The sequence below is a fragment of the Pelobates fuscus genome, chromosome 9 (assembly GCF_036172605.1).
Source record: "Pelobates fuscus isolate aPelFus1 chromosome 9, aPelFus1.pri, whole genome shotgun sequence".
Taxonomy (NCBI): domain Eukaryota; kingdom Metazoa; phylum Chordata; class Amphibia; order Anura; family Pelobatidae; genus Pelobates; species Pelobates fuscus.
The window spans coordinates 15872713-15886269 of NC_086325.1; the positions used below are offsets into that span (position 1 = coordinate 15872713).

Sequence of the window (13557 nt, forward strand, 5' to 3'; positions counted from 1 at the left end):
GGAGGGAAGGACCCTTAAACTTATCACTGTCATTAATATGGTTAAGGATAGATTGGTGTGGGTCCATGACTTGTATTATTTCCAAAAATCCCATTGCCTGACAGGCCGGTATGTTTTCCTGTTTCAGAGGGTTAGTCCTTCCGCAGAGATGGTGATGATTGACAGAATGTTTATTCAGGAAGAAAAGGTTGCGCTTTCTTTAGACCGACAGTTGGCAAAGGAGAGACCAGGTATGTATTACTGTGTTTACCTGATCAGTCAATCTTGTTCCCAGCCCTGATCACAGCACGTGCAGGAATTAAGCACATCCGGCGTGGTTATTTTAATTTTTTTTGTGTTTTGGAAAATGTCTCTTAGAAATCTTTTCAAGTGTAGACTTAATATTGCCTTCTTGATATACAGTATTTTCAAAGGAAAAGGGGGAGGTGCTGGGAGGGATGGCTGTCAGGGGGAGGTGCTGGGAGGGATGGCTGTCAGGGGGAGGTGCTGGGAGGGATGGCTGTCAGGGGGAGGTGCTGGGAGGGATGGCTGTCAGGGGGAGGTGCTGGGAGGGATGGCGGTCAGGGGGAGGTGCTGGGAGGGATGGCGGTCAGGGGGAGGTGCTGGGAGGGATGGCGGTCAGGGGGAGGTGCTGGGGGGGTGGCTGTCAGGGGGAGGTGCTGGGGGGGGATGGCGGTCAGGGGGAGGTGCTGGGGGGGATGGCGGTCAGGGGGAGGTGCTGGGGGGGGTGGCGGTCAGGGGGAGGTGCTGGGGGGATGGCGGTCAGGGGGAGGTGCTGGGGGGGATGGCGGTCAGGGGGAGGTGCTGGGGGGGATGGCGGTCAGGGGGAGGTGCTGGGGGGGATGGCGGTCAGGGGGAGGTGCTGGGGGGGATGGCGGTCAGGGGGAGGTGCTGGGAGGGATGGCGGTCAGGGGGAGGTGCTGGGGGGGATGGCGGTCAGGGGGAGGTGCTGGGGGGGATGGCGGTCAGGGGGAGGTGCTGGGGGGGATGGCGGTCAGGGGGAGGTGCTGGGGGGGAATGGCGGTCAGGGGGAGGTGCGGGGGGGAATGGCGGTCAGGGGGAGGTGCGGGGGGGAGATTGTTGTTGGCAGGGGTGGAGGTTGTTGGGAGGTATAGGGTGGTAAGGAGGGATATTGGTCGATGGATGAGTGGGAAGGTTAGTTGTTGGGGGGGGGGGAGGGGATGGAAGGCAAAGGAAATTGAAGGGATAGTAGTCAAGTGAGTAAGTGGGAGTGATAGCGTGATTGGGAAGGAGGAGCAGGAAGCCAAGTAAGCAACAGGACTGCAGAATTTACGTTGGGGGCACTCTGGGCATTGGTACTTAGCCCATTTATGGCTGTCATATGTTGGTATATTTATTCATTGTACTCTTGAGAGATGCATGTCCATGGATCAGACTTCCTTCACTTTTTTGCCTCAAATGTTTAACGGTGGCTGGGGGTTTGCTGCACCGCTCCCCTACTCTACTACTAATACCAAAGAGTTGAAAATTCCCAAGGAATGCAGAGCTTAGCTCATTGGCTGAGAGCAGTCAGCTAATGATGAGCCATGAAAGGCTTCCTTATCAGTGTATGTACACGGCTCAGCCGTTGACTGTAAGTGGCTTGTAAATTCACAACCTGTCACTACAAACAGGTAGTGAAATCCTTACTATATGTCTACGTGGGAGTACTCTCCATCTAATGCCAGGTTGCTCTGTTGTTCAGATCATTCAGTACTGTCCGTGAGTGAGCTGAACTGTGTGCATGCATTTGATAAGGAAGTCTTTTTCTGTAGTAATGGGGCATGGCTAAGGAGGCAGGCTTATGGTGCACTGTTCTGCACAACATTTATTTATTTGTGCAAAAAGATTTGAGCATTTAAAAAATTACAGAATATTAATGAGGTCAAATGTATCAAGTTTTATTGGTGCCTGGAATGTCCCTTTAAATTTAGCAGCCCTCCGTGTTCTAAATGTGCCACCACTGAGGATGTGTGCAGTAAATTAGTGGAAGCTTAACCCCTTAAGGACACATGACATGTGTGCCATGTCATCGTTCCCTTTTATTCCAGAAGTTTGGTCCTTAAGGGTTTAAATTTTTAGGAAAAGAGAGCAGGATTCTGTTCCTAACTTATTTCGGATGTTAATTTCTTTGTTCTTCTCTTGGTAGATGAGTATGTATCAACGTCTTCTGCTCGATCTCTGTCCATTACACCATTGGTGGCATCAGTTTCGTCTTCTCCTTGTCCTGCCCCAGCACCTGAGAGCCTGAAGCCTCCAGTGGTGCAGATGTCAACCCCAATCCACCCAACTAAGCTAGTGATCAAGCACAGTGGCGGTGGTTCCCCTTCTGTTACCTGGGCCAAAGCTTCCCCTTCTCTTGACACCGATGATGATGCTCTTCCGTCACGCAGTAAGCCACCAATCAAGACATATGAGGCCCGTAGCAGAATTGGCCTTAAGCTTAAAATAAAACAAGAAGCTGGGCTGAGCAAAGTCATTCACAATACAGCCTTGGACCCTGTCCATCAGAATCCTTTACCACCACCACCACCTCCTCCTCCTCCTGTGACACCTGTCTCTGTTCCCACTGTTATTAAGACAACAGCTCATACAACGCCGGCCACCACCACCACCACACCAACTGGGCAAATGAATGGCACTCTGGACCACTCCTCACCTGCTGAGAAGAAACCTCTTGCCACATACTGCCGGTTACCTTTGCGCAAGACCTACCGCGAGAATGTGGATGCTTTTGTGACCGGAAAACCACCGGATGCTAGAATGAAGGTGGAGAAAACACAGCAGGTGCCAGTTTCAACCCCACCAATAAAGCCGGAAGAAGGGTTACGGAGCGTTATTACATCTCATAAGACACAAGGGGTGTCTGAGCATGAAAAGGGAAGGAAGGAGGACAGTTCCAAGTTGTTTTTTAGCAGAACAGAGACCAAGACCACCAAGAATGAGGAGAGTCTGGTTGGATTGAGGCGGGAAGCAAAGGATGAAGATCAGAGCTACTTCCGAAGGGCTATTAAGACCGAACCACCAGATAATGAGACAGAGCTGAACTGGGATGTACCATTTCCTTCTGCAAAAAGGCTTAAATCTGAACAATTTGACGTGGACAATGCTAGCTTCTCCAGTGATAGTCCTCAAGATGATACTTTGAATGAGCATCTCCAGAGTGCCATCGACAGTATCCTCAATCTACAGCAACCCCAGGGTGGAGGAGGATCAAACACGCTCCTCCGTTCTTCCACCCAGCCTTCTTTCCACCACTCCTCCTCCTCCTCACCCTTTTCCTCTCCAGTTCACCGCACAGACTCGTACCTAACCCCTAATCACAATGGAGGCCTAGGGGCCAGGACGTTAAATAGATAACGGAGGGAGGGATTGTTATAATAAACTTGAGCGAGCCGTTGAAAGTAAATCAATGAAATTGCCTGGGGAAAAGGAGATGATAATGGTTGTAGGACATAAATAGCCACATGTATTCGCAGGTGAAGGAGGTTCACATTTCCAAATTTAAGCCTCAATTCTTTTGTCCATTTGTTTGCTATGGGCGACAAGTGGTTTATGGAAAAATTGTGTTGCACCTCCTGTATCCTGGCTTGAGAGGACAAGCCGTACCATAAAGAGGTACTGGTATATGGGGATGTTTCTTGTCTGTCTTTGAAGACGAGTATCAAGGACATAATCCAACCAGTGATCTGTTGCCTTCAGAAATGTATGCTTTCTGTTCCCCATCCTCACCACCTCCTCACGCCTTTTCCCATCTCAGCCCAATGAACTGTCAAATGAAAATGGACTTAATGGAGAGGAAAGAAGATTCACTATAATATGAGACTGGCTTTAAAGCAGCACGTATTTGATTATATTGATTATTTTTCTTTAAGTTATTCAAACATCAAGTCAGGGGATATTTTTTTTTTCCATGTTCTATATGTTGTGTTTTTTTATTTTTATTTTATTATTTTTTTATTTTCCTGTCCTGGGGAAATAGCTAATGAATGCACAGTTCACACAGAACAGCGTTAAACTGTTAACGTACATTTAAATGTTATAATTATTATAATTATTATTATTATTATGGGGGCACCTAGAATTTGCAATGGATTCTTGACAAACTGGGGCAGTGAGTGGAAGAAGAAAGCATCAGAAAACAAAAAGGTCATGGAATGCTTCTCTAGGCAAAAGTTGTTTAGTGCTAGGGTAACGATTGGCCACGGAGCACGGACTGAGCTCTCAAATTCCTCCTATTTAATTGGCTGAATGTCAGAAGGTGTTACGGTTTGTTGTAGTTGCTCTAGTCCATTGGACGAGGCGCCCAGAGAGGGTATGTTGGATAAGATCAGCGTTGAATGCCTGTAGACTATAATTTGCACACGGCTAAGAATGTGACACTATATATAAATATATATATCAGAGTTTTGTTTTCCGTTATCGCAATGCGTTGGGGTTGGACTGCCAAAGTTTCACTTCATGTTGAATATAATGAAAGCCAGCCAACACCAGTAGTCACTTGCAGCAGGTAACATTATCTCCATGGTGGGTGGAGACTTCCACAACTAGGGGTTCCCTTTTATATCAGAGATCTCAAAGAGAAACCGTTGATGAATTCCACCACTATCACTTGGCTTCGCAAGGCGGAAGCTGACTGGTTTCTTTTAAAAGTAGCACAGAAACCCAATAAAGGGTATGTCGTGACTTGCAGATCGCACAGTATAGAATCTGAATATATTGCCCCTTTACTAAAGTTCTACCTAAAACTCCCATTTCTCCAAAGGGTGATGCGATCAGCCAATCCTGTGTAACTAGTGCGGGTTTAGGCAGACCGGTGCACTCATTAAACAATATTCCCAAATTCACGCCAATATCATGTATTCTGTGCCATTTTCAAATACATTTTCTGTTTTATTTTTAAAAGAATCACAAAACATTAAACTCATCCCCCATCTCATCTGTCACCCTCCAGCTCCCCCAAACCAACATTACAGTCTGAATATAGTACTATAAAGAATTTGTACTGTATTTATAATGTATAATGATTTTTTTAAAAGAATGATGTACATTTAGTACTTTGTGTAAATTAAATTTGCTCCTCTTTTTAAAAACTGCATATCACTGTTTGGTTTCATAAAGTGCATTTCAGAGTAAATTGCGCTGGAAGTCCTGTGCATGGTCGCATGGTGCCTTGACGTCACATTAGATGCAGGGATTGGTTTGGGAGTATTTTCTGTGTTCTTGACGTGCTGCCCTCTACTGCTAGCAAGGTGCAACCGCACTCAGTGGAAACTTGTCAATTTCAGCCACTGTGCAATAAACAAGACAATGTTTACACATCACTCTAAGCCACAGCCGAATGCCTTTTAGAAAAACAAAATCCTAACCAGGAACAAAGAGTTAACCCCTTAAGGACACATGACATGTCTGACATGGCATGATTCCCTTTTATTCCAGAAGTTTGGTCCTTAAGGGGTTAAACAAGAGGAATGTAGATACAGGTAAATTGCTCTGGTGCAGACACTGTGCTGACTGATTACTGTGAGAAACGTCTGTTCTAAGTCTGGCATAGGGTGTCCAGCACGGGCCGCCATGGGAGCTTTGAATGCAATACGTAATGAGTGCAGGGAACATTACATGAACTGTAAGTGGAGCTTAGTGCTCTGTCTAAATCAGGTCAAGCAATGCCTTTCCTTTGAGATTTTATCAGGATTGTAGCGTTATATGTGTAACAGTCTGGGGATCTGACTGCCTGCACTGGGAGATTGTCATTATTGCCAATAAGGGTGCAGGATGGCCCCCCGTTTGTAGGATTAACAGGTTATCTCAGCAGGGTTTCTGTGCGAGTATTTTCAGTGTTACACAGTGTAATTGTTATTGGGACGAGTGTTTGGCTGCATTACACTCGGGTTAATAGATCCACCATCTTTCCCTGAGCACATACACTATATGGACAAAAGTATTGGGATACCTGAACATTGCACCAACAAGTTAGTTCATGAAATTGCTTTCTAAATATATTGACATTAATACATAGTGATGGGGTTGAGGTCAGGGCTGTGTGCGGCCAGTCAAGTTTTCTCACACCAAACTTATCCAACCATGTCTTTCTGGACCTTGCTTTGTGTACTGAGGCGGGAATAGAAAAGAGCCTTCCCCAAACTGTTCCCACAAAGGTGGAAGCTCATCATTGCCCCAAATGTCTTGGTATGCTGCAGCATTATCATTTCATTCACTGGAAGTAAGGGATTTGGCCTAATCCCTGAAAACAGCCCCATACTATTATCCTTCCTCCACCCAACTTTACAGCTGGCCCAATGCAGTCCGGCAGGTAGGCTCGCCCATCAGACTGAGAAGTGCGATTGGTCACTCCACAGGACACATTTTAAACCCCTTCCTGATCGCGGATCTGGTATGTCTGACAAAACAGTCCTTAAGGACCGCAGACGTACGGAGTGCTGGAAACGATCGTGATCGCTTCCAGCCGCTCTATGGGTATTGCACGATACCTCAATGTCGAGGCATCATACAATACCCATCACCCCCCCCTCACAGCCGGGCACCCAAGTGATCGCTCCCCCCGGGTTCGGGTTTCCTTACGTGGCGCACGGCAGTGTAGAGCAGAGCATCGGAAGCAATCAGCCAGGCTTCCGATGCTCTGCCTGTACCGAGTGCCTCGAGGGGTTGAGACACTCCCATTAGAATCAAAAAATTAACCTCTCCCCCTCCCTCCCCATGTACTTACCGATTGCCGCCGGTGATTTGTCTTCTTCTAAGGGGGGGGGGGAGGCTTGCCTGGGCTGCAAATTAGGACCCCTAGGGGCCATGTGACCTCTTTAAAAGAGCGGTCACATACCCGCAATAGGTGTCCATAGTGCTGCCTGAACTGACAGGCAGTGCCCCTGCTAGTAAAAAGTGTTTTTTTTTTTTTTGTTTTTTTAGTAAAAAAAATAAATTAACAAAAGTTTATAAATGGGGTAGAAAAAAAATTAATATATATATATAAATAAAATAGCAATGATGAGGTGCACTCCTGGGTTGAAAAAATATTACATTTATTGTGCAAAAAATAGTGTTCAAGACATCGTTTCGACCTATACAATGTCTTTTTATATTCTTGTATATAACCTCATACTAAGTGCATTTTTTGTATTAATATATACATATATTAATATAAAATAGAGTAAAATTACTCACGTGTGTGTATATATATATATATATATATATATTATTAAAAATAAAAAACTAATTTAAAAAAAATTATATAATTTTTATTCTAACTGTGTTTTGATAATATTTATATCAAAATACACTTAGAATGAATATATATATATCTCCCCTTAACAACCTTGGATGTACTAGGTTCGTTCAACAAAAAAAAAAAACAGTTGTTAAGGACCACAGACGTACCTAGTACGTCTGAGGCAAATAGGAGCCCCGGACTGGCGATTACGGTCGGGATGACTGCCGGAGACCCCAGAAGCCCCTTGCAGCAGCTCCGGCCCTCCAGGACCATGTGATCACCACGATCACATCGCCGCAATAGGAATCTAGCAGCTGCCAGCAGAGGGACTGTCTGAGCTGTCAGACAGTTCCCCAGGCTGCTAAAAAAAAATAATATAAAAATATATTATAAAAATTAAAGCATTTTATACTATATAATGCATATATATTATTTCATTATAAGTGTACTTTGACATATATACATATATCTCAAAATACACTTATAATGAAATCATATATATGTATAATATAAAATGCTTTATTTCATAAAATATTAATATATATATATAGTGTGCGTGCTCTCTGACTGCATGGCTAGGTACTTGATTTTATACACTTGTGGCAATGTGTCTGAAACACCTGAATTAAATGATTAAGAGGAGTGTCCCAATACTTTTGTCCATATAGTATCTTAATGCTGATGGGCTATGCATGAAAGCTTGTGCCTTGTAGTTTGTTGATGGGCTATGCATGAAAGCTTGTGCCTTGTAGTTTGTCTCAACTAAGGCAGTTTATCCTTCCTGGATTAATAAATGTTCTTATTCCTGCACCGTAATAATACTACAAGGTAGCAATCTTCATGCATTGCCCAGCAGGGTGAAGAAATGACGTGTCGAGGAGAAGATGGTGGATCTGGGGACTTTATTCTACCTGTTTTATTTGAAATTTATTTATTTTAATTCATAAAATCACTTGTTTTAGTTTCACTTCCTGAACCAGGTTAAAATAAGAGAAATTCTGCACAATGTGTGAATTCTCAGCTGTAACCGTGTCCCCAGTCACCCCTCACCTGCTGCTTAGTGACGCTGACTACCCCATCTTTGTCCAGGTCCAAACTGCGCCATTTTCCTGGAGAGGAGACAGAAAGCAGCGTATACATTAATCTGTCTAATAAAAGATAAGAAACTGTAGCAACAACTGTCCCATACAATGCAGGCAATTACAAACATTCCTAAAAATAAGTTTTAAAAAAAAATTGTGTGGGAGGGGGCGTGGAGTAAAGAGGAAGATCTACTAAATATCTCTAAAAAGAACGGCTCTATACGGGTAACATACCAAAACTAAAATAAACAAACACAGAGCCAAAACAACGAACTGGATGTCAGCGCAGGAGCTGATACAAGGGATCTGCCGTAAATAATTCTACAAAATATAAATCACTCAACTATACACTATAGCAGCGTTTCCCAATTAGAATTCTGCAAGAACAAAATTGGGGATCTGTGGCGATTTGTCCGTCGGTTGGTCCGTCAGGCGCCACGGTCATCATAAAAAAATAAAATAAAGAAAAAAGCGACCGGCCCCCTGTAGTATTGGATACTGGGAAGAAGTGAGTATGTGTATCTGTGTACCAATATGTGCCAAAATAACCAAGATGAAAATTTAGCTGATTTGGAAAATTGTTTTTTTTCACGGTTTTGGCTTGAAATTTGAATTTCTGCTCCGATTAGTATATAATCCTTGAGTGTCACTCACTGCAAGAGAGTCTGTGTGATAACGGCTCAGCCAGATCCCGGATTGGAGGCCAGGCGGTGTAATAACAGCTCTGCCAGATCCCAGACAGGAGGCCAGGCGGTGTAATAATGGCTCTGCCAGATCCCAGACAGGAGGCCAGGCGGTGTAATAACGGCTCTGCCAGATCCCGGACGGGAGGCCAGGCGGTGTAATAACGGCTCTGCCAGATCCCGGACGGGAGGCCAGGCGGTGTAATAACGGCTCTGCCAGATCCCGGACGGGAGGCCAGGCGGTGTAATAACGGCTCTGCCAGATCCCAGACAGGAGGCCAGGCGGTGTAATAATGGCTCTGCCAGATCCCGGACGGGAGGCCAGGCGGTGTAATAACGGCTCTGCCAGATCCCGGACAAGAGGCCAGGCGGTGTAATAACGGCTCTGCCAGATCCCAGACAGGAGGCCAGGCGGTGTAATAACGGCTCTGCCAGATCCCGGACGGGAGGCCAGGCGGTGTAATAACGGCTCTGCCAGATCCCAGACGGGAGGCCAGGCGGTGTAATAACGGCTCTGCCAGATCCCGGACGGGAGGCCAGGCGGTGTAATAATGGCTCTGCCAGATCCCAGGCCGAAGGCCAGGCGGTGTAATAACGGCTCTGCCAGATCCCGGACGGGAGGCCAGGCGGTGTAATAACGGCTCTGCCAGATCCCGGACGGGAGGCCAGGCGGTGTAATAATGGCTCTGCCAGATCCCGGACGGGAGGCCAGGCGGTGTAATAACGGCTCTGCCAGATCCCGGACGGGAGGCCAGGCGGTGTAATAATGGCTCTGCCAGATCCCGGACAGGAGGCCAGGCGGTGTAATAACGGCTCTGCCAGATCCCGGACTGGAGGCCAGGCGGTGTAATAACTGCTCTGCCAGATCCCGGACGGGAGGCCAGGCGGTGTAATAACGGCTCTGCCAGATCCCGGACGGGAGGCCAGGCGGTGTAATAATGGCTCTGCCAGATCCCGGACAGGAGGCCAGGCGGTGTAATAACGGCTCTGCCAGATCCCGGACGGGAGGCCAGGCGGTGTAATAACGGCTCTGCCAGATCCCGGACGGGAGGCCAGGCGGTGTAATAATGGCTCTGCCAGATCCCAGACAGGAGGCCAGGCGGTGTAATAACGGCTCTGCCAGATCCCGGACGGGAGGCCAGGCGGTGTAATAATGGCTCTGCCAGATCCCGGACAGGAGGCCAGGCGGTGTAATAACGGCTCTGCCAGATCCCGGACGGGAGGCCAGGCGGTGTAATAACGGCTCTGCCAGATCCCGGACGGGAGGCCAGGCGGTGTAATAATGGCTCTGCCAGATCCCAGACAGGAGGCCAGGCGGTGTAATAATGGCTCTGCCAGATCCCAGACAGGAGGCCAGGCGGTGTAATAACGGCTCTGCCAGATCCCGGACGGGAGGCCAGGCGGTGTAATAACGGCTCTGCCAGAACCCGGACGGGAGGCCAGGCGGTGTAATAATGGCTCTGCCAGATCCCAGACAGGAGGCCAGGCGGTGTAATAATGGCTCTGCCAGATCCCAGACAGGAGGCCAGGCGGTGTAATAACGGCTCTGCCAGATCCCGGACGGGAGGCCAGGCGGTGTAATAACGGCTCTGCCAGATCCCGGACGGGAGGCCAGGCGGTGTAATAATGGCTCTGCCAGATCCCAGACAGGAGGCCAGGCGGTGTAATAACGGCTCTGCCAGATCCCGGACGGGAGGCCAGGCGGTGTAATAACGGCTCTGCCAGATCCCGGACGGGAGGCCAGGCGGTGTAATAACGGCTCTGCCAGATCCCGGACGGGAGGCCAGGCGGTGTAATAACGGCTCTGCCAGATCCCGGACGGGAGGCCAGGCGGTGTAATAACGGCTCTGCCAGAACCCGGACGGGAGGCCAGGCGGTGTAATAATGGCTCTGCCAGATCCCAGACAGGAGGCCAGGCGGTGTAATAATGGCTCTGCCAGATCCCAGACAGGAGGCCAGGCGGTGTAATAACGGCTCTGCCAGATCCCGGACGGGAGGCCAGGCGGTGTAATAACGGCTCTGCCAGATCCCGGACGGGAGGCCAGGCGGTGTAATAATGGCTCTGCCAGATCCCAGACAGGAGGCCAGGCGGTGTAATAACGGCTCTGCCAGATCCCGGACGGGAGGCCAGGCGGTGTAATAACGGCTCTGCCAGATCCCGGACGGGAGGCCAGGCGGTGTAATAACGGCTCTGCCAGATCCCGGACGGGAGGCCAGGCGGTGTAATAACGGCTCTGCCAGATCCCGGACGGGAGGCCAGGCGGTGTAATAACGGCTCTGCCAGAACCCGGACGGGAGGCCAGGCGGTGTAATAATGGCTCTGCCAGATCCCAGACAGGAGGCCAGGCGGTGTAATAATGGCTCTGCCAGATCCCAGACAGGAGGCCAGGCGGTGTAATAACGGCTCTGCCAGATCCCGGACGGGAGGCCAGGCGGTGTAATAACGGCTCTGCCAGATCCCGGACAGGAGGCCAGGCGGTGTAATAACGGCTCTGCCAGATCCCGGACGGGAGGCCAGGCGGTGTAATAATGGCTCTGCCAGATCCCGGACAGGAGGCCAGGCGGTGTAATAACGGCTCTGCCAGATCCCGGACTGGAGGCCAGGCGGTGTAATAACTGCTCTGCCAGATCCCGGACGGGAGGCCAGGCGGTGTAATAACGGCTCTGCCAGATCCCGGACGGGAGGCCAGGCGGTGTAATAATGGCTCTGCCAGATCCCGGACAGGAGGCCAGGCGGTGTAATAACGGCTCTGCCAGATCCCGGACGGGAGGCCAGGCGGTGTAATAACGGCTCTGCCAGATCCCGGACGGGAGGCCAGGCGGTGTAATAATGGCTCTGCCAGATCCCAGACAGGAGGCCAGGCGGTGTAATAACGGCTCTGCCAGATCCCGGACGGGAGGCCAGGCGGTGTAATAATGGCTCTGCCAGATCCCGGACAGGAGGCCAGGCGGTGTAATAACGGCTCTGCCAGATCCCGGACGGGAGGCCAGGCGGTGTAATAACGGCTCTGCCAGATCCCGGACGGGAGGCCAGGCGGTGTAATAATGGCTCTGCCAGATCCCAGACAGGAGGCCAGGCGGTGTAATAATGGCTCTGCCAGATCCCAGACAGGAGGCCAGGCGGTGTAATAACGGCTCTGCCAGATCCCGGACGGGAGGCCAGGCGGTGTAATAACGGCTCTGCCAGAACCCGGACGGGAGGCCAGGCGGTGTAATAATGGCTCTGCCAGATCCCAGACAGGAGGCCAGGCGGTGTAATAATGGCTCTGCCAGATCCCAGACAGGAGGCCAGGCGGTGTAATAACGGCTCTGCCAGATCCCGGACGGGAGGCCAGGCGGTGTAATAACGGCTCTGCCAGATCCCGGACGGGAGGCCAGGCGGTGTAATAATGGCTCTGCCAGATCCCAGACAGGAGGCCAGGCGGTGTAATAACGGCTCTGCCAGATCCCGGACGGGAGGCCAGGCGGTGTAATAACGGCTCTGCCAGATCCCGGACGGGAGGCCAGGCGGTGTAATAACGGCTCTGCCAGATCCCGGACGGGAGGCCAGGCGGTGTAATAACGGCTCTGCCAGATCCCGGACGGGAGGCCAGGCGGTGTAATAACGGCTCTGCCAGAACCCGGACGGGAGGCCAGGCGGTGTAATAATGGCTCTGCCAGATCCCAGACAGGAGGCCAGGCGGTGTAATAATGGCTCTGCCAGATCCCAGACAGGAGGCCAGGCGGTGTAATAACGGCTCTGCCAGATCCCGGACGGGAGGCCAGGCGGTGTAATAACGGCTCTGCCAGATCCCGGACAGGAGGCCAGGCGGTGTAATAACGGCTCTGGCAGATCCCGGACGGGAGGCCAGGCGGTGTAATAATGGCTCTGCCAGATCCCAGACAGGAGGCCAGGCGGTGTAATAACGGCTCTGCCAGATCCCGGACGGGAGGCCAGGCGGTGTAATAATGGCTCTGCCAGATCCCGGACAGGAGGCCAGGCGGTGTAATAACGGCTCTGCCAGATCCCGGACGGGAGGCCAGGCGGTGTAATAATGGCTCTGCCAGATCCCGGACAGGAGGCCAGGCGGTGTAATAACGGCTCTGCCAGATCCCGGACGGGAGGCCAGGCGGTGTAATAACGGCTCTGCCAGATCCCGGACGGGAGGCCAGGCGGTGTAATAATGGCTCTGCCAGATCCCAGACAGGAGGCCAGGCGGTGTAATAATGGCTCTGCCAGATCCCAGACAGGAGGCCAGGCGGTGTAATAACGGCTCTGCCAGATCCCGGACGGGAGGCCAGGCGGTGTAATAACGGCTCTGCCAGATCCCAGACAGGAGGCCAAGCTGTCTAATAACGGCTCTGCCAGATCCCGGACAGGAGGCCAGGCGGTGTAATAACGGCTCTGCCAGATCCCGGACGGGAGGCCAGGCGGTGTAATAATGGCTCTGCCAGATCCCGGACAGGAGGCCAGGCGGTGTAATAACGGCTCTGCCAGATCCCGGACGGGAGGCCAGGCGGTGTAATAACGGCTCTGCCAGATCCCGGACGGGAGGCCAGGCGGTGTAATAATGGCTCTGCCAGATCC

General features: G+C 50.4%; 2 protein-coding genes across 3 annotated transcripts in view; one reads left to right on the forward strand and one right to left on the reverse strand.

Annotated features, from left to right (window-relative positions):
* The window catches only part of BICRA (BRD4 interacting chromatin remodeling complex associated protein), a 52506-nt gene extending 47408 nt beyond the window's left edge, over positions 1-5098 (forward strand). For both annotated transcript variants that reach the window (XM_063431282.1, XM_063431283.1), the window contains 2 exons: positions 128-230; positions 2150-5098. In XM_063431282.1, the coding sequence (XP_063287352.1) occupies positions 128-230; positions 2150-3360 (1314 nt within the window). In that variant the 3' untranslated portion in view covers positions 3361-5098. The remainder of the gene's footprint in view (positions 1-127; positions 231-2149) is intronic.
* LOC134572360 (calpain-2 catalytic subunit-like) overlaps positions 4866-13557 on the reverse strand; it is a 46528-nt gene continuing 37836 nt past the window's right edge. The window contains exons 20-21 of the mRNA XM_063431285.1: positions 8276-8334; positions 4866-5291 (exon numbers count right to left, since the gene is read on the reverse strand). Coding sequence (XP_063287355.1) covers positions 5265-5291; positions 8276-8334 — 86 coding nt within the window. The 3' untranslated portion in view covers positions 4866-5264. The remainder of the gene's footprint in view (positions 5292-8275; positions 8335-13557) is intronic.